This window comes from Pavona decussata, unplaced genomic scaffold (genome assembly GCF_977016875.1).
Source record: "Pavona decussata unplaced genomic scaffold, jaPavDecu1.1 SCAFFOLD_102, whole genome shotgun sequence".
Taxonomy (NCBI): Eukaryota; Metazoa; Cnidaria; class Anthozoa; order Scleractinia; family Agariciidae; genus Pavona; species Pavona decussata.
In genome coordinates, this window is record NW_028145517.1 from 885,606 (window position 1) to 908,838 (window position 23,233).

The following is a 23,233-nucleotide window of genomic DNA, read 5'->3' on the forward strand; positions in this document are numbered from 1 at the left end:
TTCCAGAATGCAGCAGCAATGGCCACACACTGCTTAACGATGCCACGAGAGCACAAGGATACAACAGAGGACCATACAAATGTGATAGTGGACTGGCGACTAGGTGGTACAGATTCTCAGGAGCATCAGGAAACCAGATGCCCACTAGTTGTGTACCAACGAATCGTTGTGGGGCGCATGCACCAGGGTGGCTCTCAGGCCGTCACCCTTCCGCTGGTCAAATTACCAACGCCAAAGTCTGCTTTCACTGGAGTAATGACTGCTGCCGCTGGTCAACTACCATCCGTGTTCGCAACTGTGGCGCGTTCTACGTTTACGAGTTAAAAAGATCTCCAGAGTGTTATCTGCGTTATTGTGGAGTGTGAGGTTAGAATTGGAGAAACTAAAATCTCTCTCGTAAATCTTTGCTTTTATGTACCAGGCTCGCCATCATAAAAACTGAGAATAATGAAATATCGTCAAAAAGAACAAGACTATTTCAGCGGCTTATTTTATGTGCTGTTTTGTAATGTCTAATCAACACAAAAAGTGTTGATATGGTTGCTCAGATAGCCCTCCAAACTTTAACACTGGTAAAGAAAGTGTTGGAAGATGAAGCATGTTGTCTCTGCTACAAAACTAATGCCGCGCCTTATCGGCATAAATAAATAAATAAAAATATATGGGAATTTCAGTAGTACATACACAGAGTAGCTCTTCGTGCATTCTTTGCAAGTCGAAATTGAATTTTTATATGTTGGTTTTTGTGCAGGGAGTAAAACCGGTGTACTCCGGGAATTAAACCCTGGCCATATGGATGGGAGGGGAGAGCTCTCACCCCAGCGACAGCTCCTTCTGTTTTTAAACCTTGCCTTTAATCTTGAGGTTTACTTGTATCATTGGAAATTGTACAATTGCAATATATTTTTTCGTCAACTTTTCATCACCTAACTAATCAAATTCATCGGTGTTGTTGGTTCAATTAATGTTTAACGTTAATTATAAACTTCGCCGGTCTGCGCTGGTTAGACTATAGGTTAACGACACCGAGCTAAGTCTGTACCTTCATCTATCATCTCTATCCAGTATTTCCGGGAATATTGTCTTAAATCATGGGTTACTCCTCGCTTGTTAGCTTGGAATATCAATCTGGCTACTAATAATCTGAAACAGTGGCGTAAATTTTAAGTTCTGTGTAGACCCATTTTAAAATGTTCTTGATTTTCACACCTCGCTACCTTATGCCTGATTGCCTGCTACTTGCCTGTCTTTCCTTCCGTCCGTCCGTTTCTCTGTCTGTCTTTTAATTTATTAATTATTTATTTGCTTATTTGTTACTTCCTTATATATTTATCTTTTTATTTTTGTATGCAGGAGGAGATCCCGTTGCAGACGTGGTGACGTGAAATCGTGTTACATTTGTAGTGTTAGTAAGGTGTGACTCTAGAAAACTTGAAAATAACGGACATTACTCGCGTATTCAGGGGTTTAGCAGTATTTTGGTTTCGTTGTTTTGTTGTTTAATTTTCTTGCGATTGAATGCTTTTCTACGAGAAATTTTAATCAACGTTTCTTTTCTTTTCAGTGGCGTTAACTTCCTTGAGGGTTAATAACTTTGAAAAAGTTGAGCGTTAATTTCCACATCGCTAAATTTTTTTTTTAACTTGGAACTTCAGCTTTCGAGCTCTGATAAGTGTACTATCGACAGTCAGCTCAGTATGTACGTCTGAAAGAACTTGAATATACGAGGCATCAGCTCTTCGTTGTTTTACCTATTTTCAGTTGCTCTTTCACGTTTCATTATCTCAACTTTTTTCACTCATTTTGTGTTAATTTCAAATACCTTAATACATTGCTGTAATGAGGTACAACGATATATTAACCGCATTTCGCTGAATATACAGAAACGTAATTCAACATGCAAAAAAGAATGATAAAGCTAAAATTCTTTAGTCTCACTTACAGAAAGTAGATGACATGACTTAATTTGCTAAGTTCACGTACTTGGCTTGTGTGTTTTGAAGTTGTCGATCGTGTTGACTTTTTTATGGTAATGCTAAGTTTTATTGATGCTGTTGTAACCGATAAGAGTGAGAAGCAGTCTGACCTCTCTACAGGTATCACTGCTCTTCTTCACATGGCAAACAAACAATTACAAACTCGAGTTGGAAAACTTTAAACAGAAAACGCTTTCTTTCACTCGTCAAACCTTCACAAACAAAATAAACTAAAGAAATAGCAACATAGCGTCTCTTGGCACGTCCCATATACATGGGCTATTTGAATTTCTTCGATGAACTTCAACGAAGCTGTTATCTCGTCTTAATACAGTCTCCATTCTCCATTTTGTGCAGATAGTCACAAATGACGTTTCATCACGTGAAAAGAGCGCGACATTTGATTGGTTAAAAGAGAGCAACTAGAGTTAGACAGTTGTTCGCACGCCGTCGAACACACGTTTACCAACAGAACTCTTGTTGCGAACTTCACAAATTTCAACTCGAATTTGCCAACTTTTGTTTGCCATTTGAAAGCGCCTTAATTGAGAGATTTAGAATTACCTTTGCGGCAAAAGGCAAACGGCAGAAATGGCGGCCGGCCGTGTTTATCCTACGTTTGCCGCTCGCTGTTTTCAGTTTATCCGTAAAAGTTAGCAATTTGGGGTTAGCATCAAAAGCCAAAATTGTTCTACATTATTCTTATCTATGTGCTCATTTTTTTCAAGCAGACATAAACACGAATCTCACGTTGCCGTTTGCCGTAATGGCGATTCTAAATCTCTCTATTATCGACATCCAAGTAACCTACCACGCAATCGTTTTTAGGGGACTCGTATTACCTAGTCCCCTAAAAACGACTGCATGGGAGGCTAACGCCCACGGGACCAAAACAGATTATTCATATTATGGATGTGTTTATATTACTGAGGAAGAGTTTGGATATAAATTGTGATCCTGAGGCCCAGTGAACGCCCGTTATGACAAGCTGTAACTGCATGTGGTGTCAATTTTAAAGGAGGGTCTCGACTGCGTGTTTTTTGGAGTCAGAATATATATTCATATTGCGTGCTAACTTGCTTTAATGCCAGGTCTCAAAAATAAGTCAAGAGGTGTAATCACCGTTAACTCGAATAAACATGTTTTTCTCTTTTTAAGTACATCGTATTCTTAATGCATCTTATTGTTACTTTTTTGATTCTTGTAAGTTCTAAACGTATTTTTAAAAGGGTACAAATGATGGCGCGGATAATTAACTCTAAAGCGTGTGTTTAAGTGCTAAGGTGAACCCATGAAATTCCACCTGAGCGTTAGCTCTAGTAACTTGGGGGATCGCACGAGACAAGGGAAAACATCTTCGACCTCGGCGTTATTCGAACCACGACTGATCAATAGAAAATGCGCTGATTTGGCCTTAATCTTACAAAGACTCGCCATTCAGCGCAGAAATTTACTTGACAACTTTTTTTCGCCCGGCGTTAGATAAATACTATCACGAAAATAGAACGCTCCGTCTCCTTTGAACAAAACTCAATTTCTTAGTCCATCAATCGATATCACGTTGCTCGTGCAAATGGCCAGGTCTCGTAATGTCTCAAACTCGGATTAGTTCCATCACTTTAAAAAAAAAATCAACAACAACAAATAACAGAAACAACGGCCCCTAAGTTTACTTAGCAAAAAATTGTGCATAGGTGAAGCTACAATAGCTTATATTCTCCAGACACATAAGCGAACAGTAACAAAAAAAGAAACAATTGCGCTCTGTCGGTGGGGAGTGGGAACCAATACAAGTTTCGTTTTTTCAACCGATTTGATAAGGTAATTTGACCACAGTTCAGAGATTCGAGCGCTGACGTTTCAAGCAGCATTCGTTCTGACCAAGAGCTCAGCTCTTGAATCTCTTAGCGGGGGCCAAATTTCCTTATCAAGTTTGTTGAAAATACCAGAAATTCATTATAGTATTCCACAGATACATGACTTAACATATCACTTAGCATAAACAAAACACATCCTTTGTATCGTTTAAGGAGGCTCTAAGCAGTTTTTCTTGACTTAGTGTGGAAGTTTTGAAATTACAAACTCGCATAGAAGATAAACTTCGATCTCCTTCATACTACATCATTATTTCAACCTATGATGAAAGTTAATTTTCTTTTCGGTTTCCAAGCAACGACTATAACCATAGCAACGGTAGTGTAAAGCCTCTCATTTTAAAAATTGCCAATTATTTTAAAATCAAGTCAGACACTTTACGACGAAACTTTAGAGATTTAAACTACTCAATGTAGACGATTTGTAGGCGAAATTATGAACAAATCTGTAAGAGCGTTTTCAAGTAAATAATGAATCAATTTTTACGGGGTGATTTTGTTTATTGCCGCATTTTTCACCAATATCTCTCGCAAAATAAAAACTGACACAGCGCCAATGCCAAAACTTCTCACTTACACTTTTTGATGTAGCTAATAATTTAAATGCAATGTTTCTATGTACATTTTTCATTATATTTTTTAAATTATTCGAAAGTCATTTTTACTGAAAATACAATACAATAAATCCTCGAATTAGTGCTCCCCTCCGAATAATAGATTTAATTTAAAGTCGAATAATAGGTTGAAAGTCATTTTAAAGTAAGCTTAGAATGATTCCAAGGAACGCTCTTGTCTTTCCATTTCTTGACTGCCTTTTGCAAATCGAATCCAAAGTGCAGTGTATACATAGGGCATTGTTTCTGTAAGGAAAGTGTATGAAAAAAAAAAATAATAAAACGATCAAGCGATTAAGTAAGTTTATTAGTTCATATATGGCAACATATTTTTCTTATTCTATTACTGGACCCAAGCCATATTTGCTCAGTTTTTTATCTGCCGTAGGAGGGGGGAGATTTTCACGATTAATCAACAGATAACATTATTTTACAAGGTAGCATTTGTACAGTTGGCGTAGGAAAAGAGGGCTTTATGCAGTTAGTCTTGTAATTGCAGTGGAAGGTTAATGTGCCACCTACGGCGTTGGATAGTAAAAATTTCGGAATAGCTCTCCACGGAGCGTGATCAGTAGAACATAAGCGCCATACCCAACATAACTTTGATTAGTCTTTTTCAAACACTGTGAAGTCAGTCATGTGTAAGCCTCCTTCTTCTTTTCATTTTATGATCGTGGATTTCTTTTTTAGGCTGCTTATACTTCCAAATCAACTTGAGAATTATTTTATTAACGCTTTCGGTAAAGCAGTCGGAAGTGTCAGGCACGCTGCAAACAAAAGTGAGTTTCGAAAGGGCAAATGTTTTGACTGCGTTAACTTTGCCATAAATGGAAATGTCTCTAGAAGACCAAAGTTAAAGCATTTTCTTTAGTCAACTGAGCTTGTCACACATATTATTTCCGTTACAAGCTCGTTATTATAAGAAAATATATTCCGAGAGCGTATATTGGTTCTTCGCTTAGTTTGAGATTGAAGATTTTATCTTTGCGTAGAGACGCGATGATCCTAATACCATAAGAGTTCTGATTTGGACTGGTTTATCCAAAGGAAAGAAACGCTTTCAAATTTGTCGAGTAGAGTGAAGAACAAGTTGCATGTTGATTGATCCTCTTTAACAAATATGGTTGTCTGATTTTTATTTTACTCGGTAAAAATCTTCACTAATTTACAAAATAGTTATATTAAATCATAAAAAGTAAAAACTATTTAATTACTGTCAGTTACAAGATGCCAAGTGAAAAGCCGATGAATTAAATATTTGCTGGATTTCCTTCTTGAATTACTTAATTGATTTAATTGTTCTTACATTTTCTGGTTTTGTGTTCCATAGTAGGGCGCCACTGTAGCTGAAGGCTAAGTTTAAGATAGTTAGTGCGCGCTTGGGCAAGGTCAATTTATGAGACGAATTACCTAAGTTATAGTCCGTGCTTCGTTCGTTGAAAAGATCCAGTAAATACACCGGGGCTAGTTTTTGCTTTTTTCGTCTTATTGACAGTGTGTCCTAATTTAGTGTTTCTGGGAGCATAATACATGGAGCTTGTTTCGTAATTGGCCCTCAAAATCACCATAGCTGCACGATTTTGTAGTTTTTGTAGTTTTTTTCCACTCTGTTGGTTACTTAAGCCATCACAAACCGGGCCACAGTAGTCGAGATGTGGCTGGATAAGGGCGTTATAAATTTGCATTAAGGCAGATTGAGAGATGAAGGGCCTAATACGCCTCAGGGGACCTATTGCTTAGGATACCTTTTTACATACTTCGCTAATGTGGTTGGACCAAGGAAGTCGATCGTCCCGATCGATAGTAAGACCTAACGACAACGTGTGATCAACTCTCTTGATTCGTTGGTTTTCCAAATTGAGAAAGTTTCGCCGTTTTTCCGGGAGCGATAATAATACCTTTTATGTCGGAGTCTTGTCCATACATAATGAAAAGTAAGCCGGACTGAGGGCATCCTTGTCTAACTGCTCTGGATAGCGTGAAGTCAGATTCTTTCCAAAACCGTTGTTGAGAACACAGCTTGAGCAAATTATACAATACTTTTATCCAGTGCCGAAGTTACGGAAATCCATTCGATAGAATCAAAGGCTTTTTCAAAGTCAAGGAACACTAATGCACCAGCATATTTTTCTGTTTCGTAAACGACGTTGTCTCGGAAATACATTCACCAATATATCTATCTTTTATATAATCTCCTTAACATGGATGAATAGTCTTTCGTTATTCTTTTTCAAGACACATTGCAATAGCTTTTGTGGCAATTTTGTAATCAGTATTAAGCAAGGCGATTGGCCTCCAATTTTTCAAGAATTCTAAGTTCTTGTCGTTTTAAGGAAAAAGAGACGTAATTCCGAGTTTTTGGGAGATTGGCAAACTTCCTACTTGGAAAGTAGAGTTAAAGCTGTCAACCCTTATTATTTTTTTTTCAAGCAGGTGCCAAAAAAGACGATAAAACTCGGCAGTGAAGCCATCGGATCAAGGTGTTTTTTTTATTTTAAAAACCGCTAATTGCTTTCGCACATCATTCTAATGTTAAAAGTCACTTCACACTGACCAACTTCAAAGTAGCATAGTAGTAGTAGTAGTTCAGATGTGAATCTCAGATTCAAACAAAGATAAAAGTGTTTTGTTTTCTGGGTCGATATGTTTGGATTCGTAGAATTTTTTTTATATATATATCAAAATTACCTTCTTCGTCCTCAAGAATTGTCGGATAAAATAGTATCGTTTTCTGTTGACAGCGTAGTTATGTGTTATGACTTCTTTTCTCTAGATTATAAAAGTATTTGCTGTTTTTTCTTCCTGAATACGTAGCATCGAGCTTTGGTACGGAGCATTCTTCCCGAGTACTGTTTCCAGTATGTTTTTTTTTTAAAGTTTGTTCTTGACTCAATCAGTTTCAGTTTGACAGGTATCCCGTTAAAACTGGACCGCAGTTGTTCTTGTAAGTTGCTAAATTGTTGTAAAGGCTCTTCATCTCGTTTTTGTTTGGCATTTCGTTTGGCAAACAATATTGGAGTGGCCCTTATTTCCATTTTAATCATGTTTCAAAAATACCCTTGGTCTACACGATCTTTATGCTTTGATACAAATGTGGGAATACTTCTAGTGATAAGTTCTATATATTCCTTGTTGGTAAGTAAGGAGTTATTAAATTTCCAAAATCCCGGTCCTCGCTTCGTTTCTTTTTCTTCAAGGTTTGTACACAGCTGTTAAGTCACGAGTGATCTGAGAAAATAACGATAATCAGATGTTGCGTATTTCGAAACGATAAAAAGGAAGCCGGTCTAATCTCTATCAGTTCACCAGGTGAAGCCAGGAGTGCCAGGACGCTTTTGTCTTCACATACGTACTCCATTAAAAGTGTTTGTCTGTTCATTACTTTCTTTAATGACTACTGTTTTACTCTCAAAAGAGCCCGTTTTCCACGTTTATCGATGTCATTCAAAGCACAATAGAAATCTCCACCAAACAACACCTTTTCATTAACAACTTGCTTTAAACACTGATACTGAGATAAGTCTGTAAGGTACTTTACTTGTCGTGTTTGGTCGTTTGGAATATAAATATTCAAGAAGCGCTTCTGCTAAAATGTTTGAATCTTGCAAAATAGGAATAATGAGGAAGCTTCTAGCTATTTTGCTGTGTAGAGCAGCATTCAGCTCGGACCAAAATCCTGATGTTAAGCATTTTTCAGTTGGCGTTGTATTTGTGCTTATTGTTTTGTTTTGAAAAGCCAAGCTACGAAATTTCACGATATTTTCAAAAAGCGCGAAGAGCGTTTCTGCATTGCCGGCTTTATCCCTTACCAAACCCTTCTCTTTGTGTAATGCACAGCGATCCTCCATGAGTCAAGATATTCAGCAATGTCGATCTTTTATTGTTAAAGAAAGCATTGTCAAAAGCACGAAACGTCGCTGTGGGTATGATGTTATTGCTCTTCGCACTAACAGGCAACCTATTTAGTACACCTTTAAGGGTATACTGCGACGCCAGCAGCAGTCCAATTAAAAGTTCATTGCCTACAATTCTAGGCATTGCAGACAAATAAACAGTAATATGAGAAATTACAATAGCTTTTGTGTCAATTTTATAGTCGATCAGTTTAGGAAGGTGATTGGCCTCCCATTTTTTAAGAATTCTAAGTAATTGCCCTTTTAAGGAATAAGAAGCACAATTCCAAGTATTTGGGAGATCGACAGACTTACTACTTGGAAAGCATAGTTCACGTTGTCAACCATTATTTTTTTAAGCGGGTGCCGAAAACGACGATTAAAAATAGGCGACAGTGAAGCCATCGGAACCAGGTGTTTTGTCATTTTGAAAACCGCTAATTGCTTCCGCACATTTTTCCAATGTTAAAAGTCCTTCGCTGATAAGCCTCAAAGTCGGTGTGTGATATGACTCTTTCAGATTCAAAGAAAGATGTAAATGTTTTGTTTTTCTTTTGTTATGCGGGAAAAAAATTAACAATTTCCTATCAAGCTACGATCAAGTTATTAAGGGCACTTTGATTTGATTCCGCCTACACAAAGTTTCTTTACAATGCCAGTGTCTGATTGGCTACTGATGCCAAAGGAACCTTGCTTTGCTATAAGTTAAAGGTTAGTTAGGAGTTATCATACTCATTCAAGACCAAGCAAGATCAACTAAAAGTTGTATCTATCTTGCAAACGAGGAAGCATGAAGTGGCTCCTAGTAATTTTGCTGTGTAGAGCAGCATTCAGCTCGGATCACAATCCTGATGGTAAGCATTTGATGCCATAGTGGCTATAATTGTTTTGTTTCATACTTCGCGTATTTTATTTTATTTTATTTTTTTTGTTATCAAAAGTAGTTCTGTAAAATTCACGACATTATCACAAAACGCTGGGTGCGATTCTGCTCATGCATTGCTGAATATAGTCCTGACCTAACCCGTATCTCTGGATAACGCACAGTTCTACTCCATGGTCAGAATATTAAGTAATGTCCATGTTTCATTGTTAAAAAAGAAATGATAGATACACGAAGTGTTGTGAGCATGATGGTATTGCCCTTTGTACTAACAGGAACCTTCCATCCAAGTCTCTAGTTAAGGGTGTATATCGATTAAACGTAGTCCTAAAGGAGAGCTGATTTCAACAAAACAACAAAAAAACATCCCAACATAGAATAAAACATTCCTCGACTTATTAAAGTTTCTTATTTTTTTATTTGTTTCATTTTTTTTTTCATTACGATGAACAGTTGCCCTTAGAGAAGCAATTATCAGAAAAGTGTATTTTATATTTATGAAGTCCTTTTCTGTTGCAGTCTTTCAAACGTTTGCATTAACGTTTTGAAATACATCTACCTTTTATATATCCTGCTTGATATGGATGAATAATCTTTGGTCATTCTTTTTCAAGACGCATTGCAATAGATTTTGTAGCAATTTTATAATCGGTAGCAAGGTGATTGGCCTGCAATTTTTCAAGAATTCTAAGTTCTTTTCATTTTAAGGAATAAGTGATATAATCCCGAGTCTTTGGGAGACTGACAAACTTCTTTCTTGGAAAGCATAGTTCACGCTGTCAACCATTATTTTTTGCAAGCATGAACCAAAAACGACGATAAAAATGGGCAGTGAAGCCGGGTGATCCTGGTGGTTAGTCATTTTGTAAACCGCTTATTGCTTTCGCACATTCTTCCAATGTTAATAGTTCTTCTCAATGATAAGCTTCAAAGTAGGTGCGTGAAAGATGGAAATGTTTCGCTTTTCTTTTGTTATGCGGAAAAAAGGAATAATTTTCCTGTCATACGTTCAAGTTGTTAAGGGCACTTTGGGTTCGATTCCGCCCACATAAAGATTATTTACTATGCCAGTGTCTGATTGGCTACTGATGCCCAAGGAAGCTTGCTGTGCTCAAACTAAAGGTTAGATAGCAGTTGTCATACACATATGGGAGCAAGGAAGATCAACTTTTGTTTACACCTAGGAATTAAGTTTTCTTTACGATAAAAAGTTACCCTTTGAGGAGCACTTTTGACCAGCAAAGTTTATTTTATGAAGTTCCTTTCCGTTGCAGTCTTTTAAACGTTTTCATCAATGAGAATGATGCATTATTCCAGAAAGTGACACAGGCATACTCGGGAAAAAAGAAAAAAAACAAATCCGAGTGCTCCTATCAGGAGTCGAACCTAAGACCTTCCGATTACTCAGTAGTTTGGCTTTTTGTGTGGCAAACAAAATTGTAGTGGCTCTAATTTCCATTTTAATAATTTTCCAAAATTACCCTTTGTCTACACGATCTTCATGCTTTGATACAAATGTGGGAATATTTCTGGTGTAAATTCTATATATTCTTTGTTGGTAAGCAAGGAGTTATTAAATGTTCGAGAAATCCTGGTCGTCGCTTCGTTTCTTTTTGTTTAAGGTGTATACACAGCCTTAGTTCCGAATGATTTGTGAAAGTTGTGGGAACTATCTGGCAAGAGGTAATGAGATGTTGCATATTTCGAGACGATAAAAAGGAAGCCGGTCTAGTCTGTATCAGTTGAATTTTCAAGGATGCATTGCTCAAGGTGAAGGCACGAGTGCCGGGATGCTTTTGTCTCCACATATCTACGAGATCATTTGTCAGCTCATTAATTTCTTTAATCACTACTGAGTTGCTCTCAAAAGAGCGCCTTCCACGTTCATCGATGTCATTCAAAGCACAATAAAAATCCCCACCAAGCAACACCTTTTCATCAACACCTTGCTTTAGCACTGATGTAGATAAGTCTGTAAGGTACTTTACTTGTCGTGTTTGGTCGTTTGGAATATAAATATCCAAGAAGTGCTTCTGCTTAAATGTTTGAATCTTGCAAAATAGGAATAATGAGGTAGCTTAGCATTGCCCTAAGCACGAAACGTCGCTGTAAGTATGATGTTATTGCTCTTCCCACTAACAGTCAACCTATTTAGGACACCTTTAAGGGTATAAAGCTGCGTCAGCAGCAGTCCAATTAGTAGTTCATTCCCTACAATTCTAGGCATTGCCGAACTTGAATACATTGTCGTTGTTGTTGTTGATGTTTTATTATTCATTTTGGAAAGCATAATTATAAATCAGTTCAAATTGATAAAGTGAAAGAGGAGGCACGCAGTAAAAATCTACAGTTTGCATCATCAGCAGTAGCACAATTAAAAGTTTTGTAGGTGTGATTTAATGCATTGCTGGCTTTGAATGCTTTTTAATCTTTCCGAAACCTACTACAAAAGTGCGTTGGAGATGAGTATCTTACTCTTTTCATATACTGTAAGTTCTTCAGTGCATAAAATTTAAAAAATGAAAATTCAAAACTAAAACCGTTCAGATCATTTTTACTTAGTCTATATCGTACTTTAATAACATTCTCATTTAGTGAGCAAGCAACCCGACAAGTATCGCAGTGCTTTAAAAGCCAATATGCATATTTAAATAAACTTTACCTAGCTATCCTTTTCAAGAGGAACTTTCAAGAGCGAGCTATATATTTCAGATTGTATGATAAGCTTATCACTGACGGAAAAAATAAACTTTCCCAGTTTGTTCGCATTCACTGGGTTGAAACTCTTTCACCGTCCTCGTAAATACATGGTATTACCACATTTATCAATTTAAACTTCAACTCCATCTATGATGCAACATTTGAGAGACTGTGATAAGCTGAGCACACTTCAACAATTATATCGACAAAACTGAAGACTTTTTTTTTGTTTTGATATAAGTATTTCAACTATTGAAAGAAAAAAATTCCAATCAAGTTTAGTATACGTACAAGTCGTACAATCATTACTAATAAAAAATCGTAGCCATAAACTATAACTTGTGTTTTTCTAACTATTAGAGACAAATAAACAGTAATATGAGAAATTACAATAGCTTTTGTGTCAATTTCATAGTCGGTATTTAGCAAGGTGATTGGCCTCCAATTTTTAAAGAATTCTAAGTAATTGTCCTTTTTTAGGAATTAGAAGCACAATTCCGAGTATTTGGGAGATTGGCAGACTTACTACTTGGAAAGCAGAGTTCACGTTGTCAACCATTATTTTTTCAAGCGGTGCCAAAAACGACGATTAAAAACCGGTGGCAGTGAAGCCGTCGAAACCAGGTGTTTTGTCATTTTGAAAACCGCTAATTGCTTCCGCACATTCTTCTAATGTAAAAAGTCCTTCGCTGATAAGCCTCAAAGTCGGCGTGTGATATGAGTCTTTCAGATTCAAAGAAAGATGTGAATCTTTTTTTTTTCTTTAATTTTGTTATGCGGGGAAAAATTAACAATTTCCTGTCAAGTTACGATCAAGTTATTAAGGGCACTTTGGATTTAATTCCGTCCAAATAAAGATTCTTTACGATGCCAGTGTCTGATTGGCTACTGATGCCAAAAGAACCTTGCTGCGCTCTAAGTTAAAGGTTAATTAGTTAGGAGCTATCATACTCATTCAAGACCAAGCAAGATCAACTGTTCTTGCAAACGAGGAATCATGAAGTGGCTGCTATTTATTTTGCTGTGTAGAGCAGCATTCAGCTCGGATCATAATCCTGATGGTAAGCATTTGATGCCGTAGTGGCTATAATTGTTTTGTTTCATACTACGCGTATTTTTTTTTTGTTTTGTTTTTAAAAGTAATGCTGCAAAATTCACGACATTATCACAAAACACTGAATGCGTTTCTGCTCATGCATTGCTCACCATAGTCCTGACCTAAAACGTATCTCTGTATAATGCACAGTTATACTCCATGGTCAAAATATTATGCAATGTCCATGTTTCATTGTTAAAAAAAGAAATGTCAGATATACGAAGTGTTGTGAGCATGATGGTATTGCCCTTTGTACTAACAGGAAACTTCCTTACAAGTCTCTTAAGGGTGTATATCGATTAAATGTGGTCCTAAAGGAAAGCTGATTTCAACGAAACAAAAAAAAAAAACATCCCAACAAAGAAAGAATAAAACATCCCTCGACTTATTAAAGTGTCTTATTTATTTCTTTACTTATTTCTTTATTTATTTATTTATTTATTTTTGCATTACGATGAATAGTGCCCTTGGAGAAGCACTTACCAGAAAAGTGTATTTTATATTTATGAAGTCCTTTTCTGTTGCAGTCTTTAAAACGTTTGTATTAACGTTTTGAAATACATCTACCTTTTATGTAACCTGCTTGATATGGATGAATAATCTTTGGTCATTTCTTTTCAAGACGCATTGCAATAGCTTTTGTGGGAATTTTATAATCGGTAATTAGCAAGGTGATTGGCTTGCAATTTTTCAAGAATTCTTAGTTCTTTTCCCTTTTAGGAATAAGTGATATAATCCCAAGTCTTTGGGAGACTGACAAACTTCCTACTTGGAAAGGATAGTTCACGCTGTCAACCATTATTTTTTGCAAGGATGAACCAAAAACGACGATAAAATTCGGCAATGAAGCCGTCGGATCCTGATGTTTTGTCATTTTGTGAACCGCTAATTGCTTTCGCACATTCTTCCAATGTTAAAAGTCCTTCTCAATGATAAGCTTCAAAATAGGTGCGTGAAAGATGGGAATGTTTCGCTTTTGTTTTGTTATGCGGAAAAAAAGGAATAATTTTCCTGTCAAACGTTCAAGTTTTTAAGGGCACTTTGGGTTCGATTCCGCCTCATAAAAATTATTTACGATGCAAGTGTCTGATTGGCTACTGATGCCCAAGGAACCTTGCTGTGCTCTAAACTAAAGGTTAGATAGCAGTTATCATACACATATGCGAGCAAGGAAGATCAACTTTTGTTTACATCTTGGAATTAAGTTTTTTTTTAACGTTAAAAAGTTACACTGTGAGGAGCACTTATGACCAGAAAAGTTTGTTTAATTTATATTGATGAAGTTCGTTTCCGTTGCAGTCTTTTAACCGTTTTTATTAATGTTTGGGAAAAAAAGCCCGCTCATTTATTTGGTGTTTCATAAACTCTTCATTTCAGTTTTAACAACATAAGCTGAAATGAAAGTGAATTTAGGAAAATTCGTACATTTGAATTGCGGATGAAGGAATTGTGAATTACTCGCCCTCGCTTTTGTTTGCAAAATACAAAATCATAAGCAATCCAAGATACACTGATCCAGAATGATGGTAGTCTATTTTAGACCACAGTTTAAAGCAGTCCATAGACCTATATGACCCTGTTCACGACTAAGCTATCTGGTTACTGCTATAGGACTTATCAGTCACACCTCTTCACCGATGAACCATTCACTTTGGCTAGACTGAAATTGCTTTAGACCTGACTTTTGTTAAACCCCGTCTGAACCTCGCTTGAACACTTACAGGTCCTATGGTTTAAATGATGGATTTTACTTTACATTGTAGAGAATTTGAATGTGCATGAACCCGATCTGTATGAGGGAGACATGATTCTGACACCAGAACAGCGTCAGAGAGCTAAGAATGGACAAGATGTTGACGGTTTGGACCGGAAAAGAGATTCAAGCACATATCCAAAGTGGCGCGGTGGGGTGATAGTCTATGAAATCGAGCCAAAACTTGGTAAGTTCTCACTAACCGTAAAATCGGGTACACTGAACGAGAAGAATTGAGCAAACTACATAAAATGCCGTATTATGTTTTCTTTCTGATCTTTCCAAGCCTTTAAACAGACATTTGCGTTCTAAATCATGGTTTTTGTATGGTGATAAAAAATGGACCGTTAAATAAACAGTGATTTCATGAAGTGACTTAATTGCCAATATGTCTCTAAAGTTACTGATTGACGTCGTGGAAGTTTTGTTGATTTTTCTCTGTTGTGATCTTGAGAACAAGTATCTTCTGCGGGATAATTCGCATTTAAATTTTCTGAAAATGTAATTTATAAATTTGTGAGCCTTTTTTTAAAAATCTCCCGAGCGGCTGGAGAGATTTTTCTAACTATTTTCTCTTATATGGGGTAACTATCTAGCAGATCATCAATCCTCAGAACTCAGTTCTATTCAAAAGGAATACTTTGAGTAAATTTCAGATGTATCGATATAAAAATAAGTATCAAAAAGTGTCAAAAATGGTTTTGGAAGAAACACAGACGTTTCGGGTATATAACCGTTCTCAGTTCAGTGTGGAGAAAACCGTTGAAATACGCTACCGAATACACGCACCCATACGAAAAGTAGCGCGCGGACGCGGTATGCAGTACTTTTTTAATATGGCTTGGCTATGTAATTGTGAAGGAAAGTTTTGCTTTTTTTTTTTTATTTACCTTATCGCCACAGCGATATGATATTTCAGTTCTTTTGTTCATTGTTTGTAGTCACGCGCTATGACGTGGACGGATGTCTGAATTTGGGCCCATCCGACATCACTACCACGTTCATTTGGTAGACCACTCGACTCTCGTTGGTTGTTCTACTTTTTGCTGTGCTACACCGTGCTGATGAGAGCCAACCAGCTCATAACAGCTGTCCGCGGCAGCTGCATTCTATTAATTCGCGGTCTGGTCTCTATCATGTCGCTGTCGTGTTAAGTTTTCAACACAGTACGATCAACCTTGCAGAAATGTGCGTCATTAATACTTACAATTCAAATATAGCTACAATTGATGTCGGCATCGCTTACAGGATATGCAGTACACAAAATTACTGCCCTAACATTCTTTGCATTGCCGGTGAAACCAGGCGGAGCCTCAGGAGTCGTTTTAGCGAACACTTACGTAGTATCCGGAACAACACTCCTGGTCTCCCTGTGACCAAACATTTCAACTCCACGGGTCACAGTATTTCAGATAACCTGGTACCGGATATGCAGTTATTCTCGGTTTTCATTGTCACGCCATTGAAAAAAAAAAATCGAAACTATTCCATGAATGAAGTCAAGAAATGGACATGGTACAGAGGATAAATAAATAAGGCATCTTTCCAAGTGTCAGGTCTGTGAGGCATTCCGTACTCGAGTTATTTGACAAAATGTTCCACAAAAATTTATAGAGCTTAGTATGGAGACGCCATGTTTGTGTCCCTCTGAGGGGCACAAACATGGCGGCCGGAAATAAGAAAAAACATCTGGAGTTCACTTTTGCCAGAAAAGAGGTTTGTTTGCCCTTGTGAATTTTCGAATGTTTGGATTAATATTTCTCCTCAAACTTAAAATGTTTAGAATGCTGAAAATCACCCGAAGAGTCATTTTTAAGATTCGGAAAAGCTCTATCACGGCCGTCCTCCTGATGTCACGCACGATGGAAACTCGGAAATTGAAACTGTTCTATTTTCAAAAGGAAGCACGACATCGAACTAAGAAATTGTGAACAGACATATTTTTAAATAATCTTTCCTTGAATGAAGGTAAAAATTTTGTAGGCCTCCCAGTTTTGAATTCTAGAATTTGGTGACGTCACGTGAAAACCGAGAATACAATGAGATCAATAGAACAAGCCTCCAGCGCAAGCATGAAATGAGGTTGATTTTCCAACTTCAAACTGTTCAGCCGGATGGACTTAACATCAATTTTAGCTATATTTGAATTAGTATATGTAATCGCATGAGTCCTCGTAGAATTAAGGATTAATTTTCACGCTTATTTTCAAAGTTTTCGAAAACTTTGAAAATACAAGTGAAAATCAATCCTTAATTCTACGAGGACTCATTGCGATTACGTCAGTTTATAACATGGAGGGCAAAATTTTCTTAAAACTATCGAGGCACTTCGTTAAACAGTCAGCCCCACCCCGGAATAAAAACACTTGCCCGTAAGCAAAACAAACGGATAATTCATCTGTTTTTTTAGCGTACAAAACAGACAAAACGAGAAACGTTTATTGTTATATACATGTAATTATGGGAAAATACAAGTTTAATTTACTAGCAAACTAACAACAATTAAACCAAATGTTAGGCATCAATTAATTGATTCGCCTGCATTGTTGTGAAGCTTTCTACCGCTTGAAAATCACACAAACACAGATCGATAAAATAAGCAAATCGTGGGTCCAACGAAGGATCTTGCAAAATGGAGAAACCAACTAAATTTAGAAATGGCGCGCTCAGAAGCAAGTATTTTGCCGCTCGACCAATCAGGAGTAAGTAATTTTGTCCTCGATGAAAGGAAAATTAACAAAAATACTGTCCTCTGTTTCGACCAATCAGCAAGTAGTAATTTTGCCGTCTATGTTATAATAACTTTTAATGCATGCGCGCGTGTGTCTGGAAGCGTATTTCAACGGTTTTCTCCACACTGAGGAAGGGTTATATACCCGAAAAGTCTGTGACACTTTTTGGTATTTATTTTTATATCAATCCTATCCGATAACATTTTCAAGTATCATGCATCTCCAACGAACTTTCCTTTCACCCTTCATTACAAGACTACTTAATAACTGGTTGAAAAACTCAATAAAACTTTTAAAACTTTTACACTGGTAGTTTTTCAAGTTGGGCCGAAGAAACTTAAAAACGAGTTCAACAATAATCGAAAAAGATGTCTTACCGTTTATTGGACTAGTTGTTTACATGAGCTTATAATAACAAGAGCCCAGATTTTTGGTTACAAATGTAAACGTTTTATTGAATTAGCCCATTGTCTCTCAAAGCTTGTATTGAGACACTTAAATGTGATATCTGCGTTTTAGCTGGAAATACCGATGCGATGAAGGCCATACAAGATGGAATGGATGAATGGACCACAAAAACTTGTATCAGTTTTAAGAAAAGAACAAAAGAAACAGATTACGTCTACTTCAAACTTGGTAAAGGGTACGTAAAACCTTTTTAACGATTTATCAAATGTTCACACATTCTTCAATGCGACTGAACCCGGCCTATGTAGAACGAGAGGGAGCGCAGGGGAGGGGGGGGGAGTGCGGTTTCTGCAAACTTTGAACCGTTGTAGATGTTTTAATATGTGAACAAACGCCACCATCCTTCGTCATTTTTTTAGGAATTGATATGGAACAATTTGCCGTTTTAGTTTAAGTGCTATTATGACGAAATTCGCGTCTTTCTAATCTAAGTCATTTAAAAAAAAAACAAGTAGTCTGTACGAGAAGAAGAATGCTGTTTATTATTTTCACAAATCACTTTTTGTTTCAGAGATATTCAAGTTTTTAAAATATGCAAATTAGTCAAGTGATGATGTCATAAGCTCAACCGAATTTTGATCAAATATTATGAAAAAAGATATCTCAGCCAATTTGTATCAGAAATCCTTTATTCTAAGCAGTGACATTGCTCTAGATGCGCTCCACAAAATAAGTTTATTACTTTTGTTACCATGGCAACATACTGGGTTCCAGTCCTCCCTGATACTTAAGGCTTTGCTGGCCACCTTTGCCGTTTTATTTTGATATTTGCCAATGGTGCTTCATCTGCATTATTCAGCAAGCGTATAAATATGTTTGGTTGAGTTTGTGGCCTTGTTAAATGTTTTTCAAACTTAAAATCACTAAAATATTGAAATCAGGTTGGAGGGGACTGGAAAAGAGTGAGTTGCCATGGGAACCGAAATTTTTAAAGCCATAGGTATACTGCCTTTAGAACTATTAGCCTGCCAGGTTTCAATGGTTTCTGCTGTAAATTGACTGAGATAGCTCTATTAATATACTTCATGTTATATTGAGCTGAGAGTATGACGTCATCAGTCGTCTCATTTACATATTTTACATATTTTTCAAAGTTGAAATATATCCGGAACCAATGCAGATATTTAGAGACGGTAAACAGTGTTTTTAATCTTTCCTAGAATTCTATGTAATAAACGTAAAAGTTCAACAGGTAAAATTTGATCATAGTAGCACTTTAAAGGGGGACAAGAACATAGCTTTCTTAACATTTAAATCGAATTTACAGTGGCAGATACATCCATCTGAAGTAGATACAAGTTAAAACGCGCCTTTTAACATGTTAATATAACAATAAAAAAAATTAAAAATAATTTGAGCAAAATGCTCCCCTGTCTCTCCTCCCCCCCTAACCCCCTCATTGTGGTAGAGTTACTGGGCGCAGAGTCTCTGCAGAGTCCCATCCTCACTGGTCCACCCGCCGAGGGAGCTCCAAAAACCTGATGATGCTGAAAACATTACATATAGGACGCGACAGCGTCTTTCCCTCCCATGTGGGACACATTTTCTTAGACGTGCACGAGGCACGGCCTCGTTTTGGTGCGAAGCTTGTTTCCGTCCTATAGCGTCATAAAATCACTTTTTTCGTTCACAACTCTGACAGAAGTCTTGAACGCGTGGATTTCTTGACATCTTTTGGGTTGATGTCGATTACATCAAGGATTTTCTTGAAAATGTTCGTCTTAAGGTGGGGGTTCACCTGAAAGCCGTTTTCACGCCGCTTAAAATCGGTCAAATGGAAATATCTTGTTCGCATTTCAAGCAATACAAAAACCCTCCATTCATAACACAAATCAATAATTTGGGGTGTTTTTATGAATTTCTGGGTGATTTTTAGGTATATTTGGAAGGAAATAATTTTTCTTCAAGGATTGGTTAAATTAAAAGAAATAAGAAATGTTGAAGATTTAGTGAGACGGATACCAAGTTAGTCCACTAGCAACCTGGGGTGCTCCTGCGTGGTTATCGACTGTCTGTTAGTGTTCCAGAAATCATTTCCTTTCTTCTATCCATTCTTAAAACCTCTTCAAATTTCACTCAAATTCAGGTAGAGCCCCACCTTAAGTGTTCACTAAAGTTGGTGTTAATATAATTTTGAATTCCGACGACAGATTTTGTCCCCATATCTGTAAGTTTTGTGAAAAATTTTTGTCCTTGAAAACGCCTACTATTTTATAACAATTTACAGTAAACAGACCCTCTCCTTTAGTTGTTGTATTTTATCCTTAAGGTTAACCTACTACTCCATTTTCTCCAGTTGTTCATCGTATGTGGGAAGAGTGGGAGGAAGCCAAAATATCAATCTTGCCAAAGGATGCTGGTACAAAGGAATTGTAGCCCATGAAATTGGTAAGTATTTAATTCACCTATAAAGTAGTTAAAATTGATTGGTTCCTTCTTTTTATGATTATTGCGTCAAAATCAAAACAGCAAACGATTATTTCGTCAAATTTGAAACACTCCATTGTCTAGACACCTGGGTGGATTTGCAAAGTATGCAAAAGTCATCATTTATGAACCAAGCTTCTTCACAGCTTCTTACAACCTCGCGAAAAGAGTAAGTTCCCTTCTTGGGTAGTTTGTCAAAATTAAGAAAATACTCTGGAAAATTAATCCTTAACTTTCCTCGACCTTATGCGATGACATACAATAAGTAATATATCAAACACGAGAAAGCGTGTTTCATCAGATATCCAAACACTGAGAAGTAGGCTGAAAAAACGAGCCGAGTTTTTTAAACGACTTCGAGGTGTTTGGATATCTGATGAAACACACTTTCGAGTGTTTGATATGGCTTCTCAAATGATCAATAATTCTTGGAGAAATTCAAGGCTAAAGTTGACAAAATTTCATGGTAATAAGGAACACATATCCAAACCACGGTCACGGTAGTGATTTGCTTTGGTTTTGGCTCGATGAATTATTAATGAGTTTGAGAATGATTATTAAAAACCGAATCATTGCATAATGCATGCTAGGGTTAAATGGTACAGTGGAACCCCGATTTTACGATCGTCGATCTAGCGATATTCCCGAATTAACGATCAGCATTCTGCGTCCCGGCAAAAGTTACAATAAATTGTGTGCAGCAGAATCCCGATTTAACAATATTCGGTTGAACGATATTCCCGGTATAACGATGGAAATCTAATGACCCAAGCGTCAAGTTTTTCTCGTTACAACGATGTAATTAAAATCACATACCGTAAAAGAGTGACAAACAGAAATTACACAAAGTTTATTTAGATACAGTAAAGAACTGGCGTTTCTGTCAACAGCTTGTCAGACTATGGGTTATTTATACTCTGTCTAAGCTGCTTTATCATCCTTCTGTTCTTTATTTTTCAGTAGTTGTCTTAGCTTGTTCAACTTTGACTGCTTTTTGTTAGGAATTGGCCTAGAAATCGTATTTCTAAATATACATACAGTTCAGGTATCAAGTTGCGGAGATTTATTCATTTTATTTTATTGTTAACCATATCCCGATACAACGATATTTTTGGTTGCTTTTCCGCCAAATCGTTAAATACGGAGTTCGTTTGCAACGATATCCCGATTTAACGATATGATTTTGCTGTCCCCTTGCCATATCGTAAAATCGAGGTTCTACTGTACATGAGCCGTAATACCACGCACGAGAAGTAGCGACCATTAAATTGTCTTAAGGTTGTTGTTGTTTGTTGTTTGTTTTTGCTTTGTTTTTGATTTTTTTGTTTTTTTGTTTTTTTTTTGCTTTTTTTTTTTATTCCGCTCGCGCTCGTTGGATATCAGATGATTATACCACCAACTCGGCGATGCGCGCCTCGTTGGCTATCTATAATCTCATATCTAACGAGCTCATGGAATTAATTGGTAAATGATAATTGTTGATTTGTAAACTGATTTCTGACAATTCTTGATATTTATTACAATACCAATCCTGCCACCGTAGTATACAACTGCAAGTAGGGAGCTTAAGCAACGACGACGGCAACGGCAACGAAAACGTCACCTGAAAATATAACTTTATTTCAATTGTGCTGCTTCGCAATTATTTCAACTCGCTCACGATCAACTTTTGCAAAAATGGCGAACTATCCAGGAATCCAATTGGTAGGAGTGGCGTACAAGTAAGAAAGAAAATGAAAAATACACAGTCGTCCGTTGACGTTCTACACAAAACCTAAAATGTGGTCATTTCACGTTGTTGTTTTGCGTAGGACGGCAAATAAATGTACCAAAATGTAAAACGCAGTCGTGTAGAGGGATTTTTTTTGCTCATTAAACCTATTGTTTTGCGGCGTTGTCGTTGCCGTTGCCGTCGTCGTTGCTTAAGCTCCCAAGTGTCACGCATCAACTACGAATTTTCCGTTCACCGTTTATTTTAATTGTTAATGACCCCAACTTCTTTTAAACGGCGACAGAATTCCTAAGTTATTTCACTTAATTTGTAGAAATAATCGTACGAAAGCGCAGGAAAACCTCAAGGCATTTTCCATTTGAGCAAATTAGTAATGCCACGAATGTTACCTACTATTGTGTCACTGTTTATCTAAAATTTCCCTCGTTCTTTCCAGCTTGGTACTAATGAAAACGTTTCTCTCTGCAGGACATGCTCTTGGTTTCTTCCATGAGCAATCTCGCCTTGACAGAGATAATTATGTCAAAATAAATTGGAGAAATATTCCTCGAGGTATGTGTGAACCCTTTCAGTTAATTTCATTTTTTTAATTCGTTCTGTCACTCTTGCTGAGAGAAAGTTACCTGGCGATAGAAGGGGCTCTACAACTGTCATAAATAGGGACCTTAAGGTGACTCGACCCAGTTATTTTTTGGCGGTACCACCCTACTTTGAAGCTCTCTGGTATCCCCACCGTTACTTTTATCGTAAGTGTAACACATAGAATGGATAACATATAGATCAATCTACAATATAGCAAAAAAAAATTTGGCGATCAGAGTAAATGTCACGTGGTTATAGTATCACGCCCCTTTTAGGTCTGAGTCGAAATTCTGCTGTTGCCGGCTTTTTTTTCGTAAGAATCTCTCGGCTACACATAGTGCACATTAGTGCCTTATGCTGAACAGAGTTTCAACAGAATCGCAAAGACCCAATTCGAGGAATTTAGTGCTTTCCAAATTTAGGTCATAATTTATGTAAAAATGATAAGCAAACTTTCCAAATTTAGGTCATAATTTATGTAAAAATGATAAGCAAACTTTACA

At 36.9% G+C, this 23,233-nt stretch overlaps 1 protein-coding gene and 1 long non-coding RNA gene across 2 annotated transcripts in view; both read left to right on the forward strand.

Moving 5' to 3' along the window:
- Nucleotides 1–3,133, forward strand: LOC146471498 (uncharacterized). The gene is made up of 2 exons (XR_014866663.1): nt 1–366; nt 1,354–3,133. It is a non-coding gene; the product is annotated as an uncharacterized LOC146471498 (long non-coding RNA).
- A 6,014-nt stretch (nt 3,134–9,147) lies between these two features.
- LOC146471499 (low choriolytic enzyme-like) overlaps nt 9,148–23,233 on the forward strand; it is a 38,061-nt gene continuing 23,975 nt past the window's right edge. The window contains exons 1-5 of the mRNA XM_085120757.1: nt 9,148–9,211; nt 14,800–14,976; nt 18,041–18,164; nt 20,286–20,377; nt 22,617–22,700. Coding sequence (XP_084976883.1) covers nt 9,148–9,211; nt 14,800–14,976; nt 18,041–18,164; nt 20,286–20,377; nt 22,617–22,700 — 541 coding nt within the window. The remainder of the gene's footprint in view (nt 9,212–14,799; nt 14,977–18,040; nt 18,165–20,285; nt 20,378–22,616; nt 22,701–23,233) is intronic.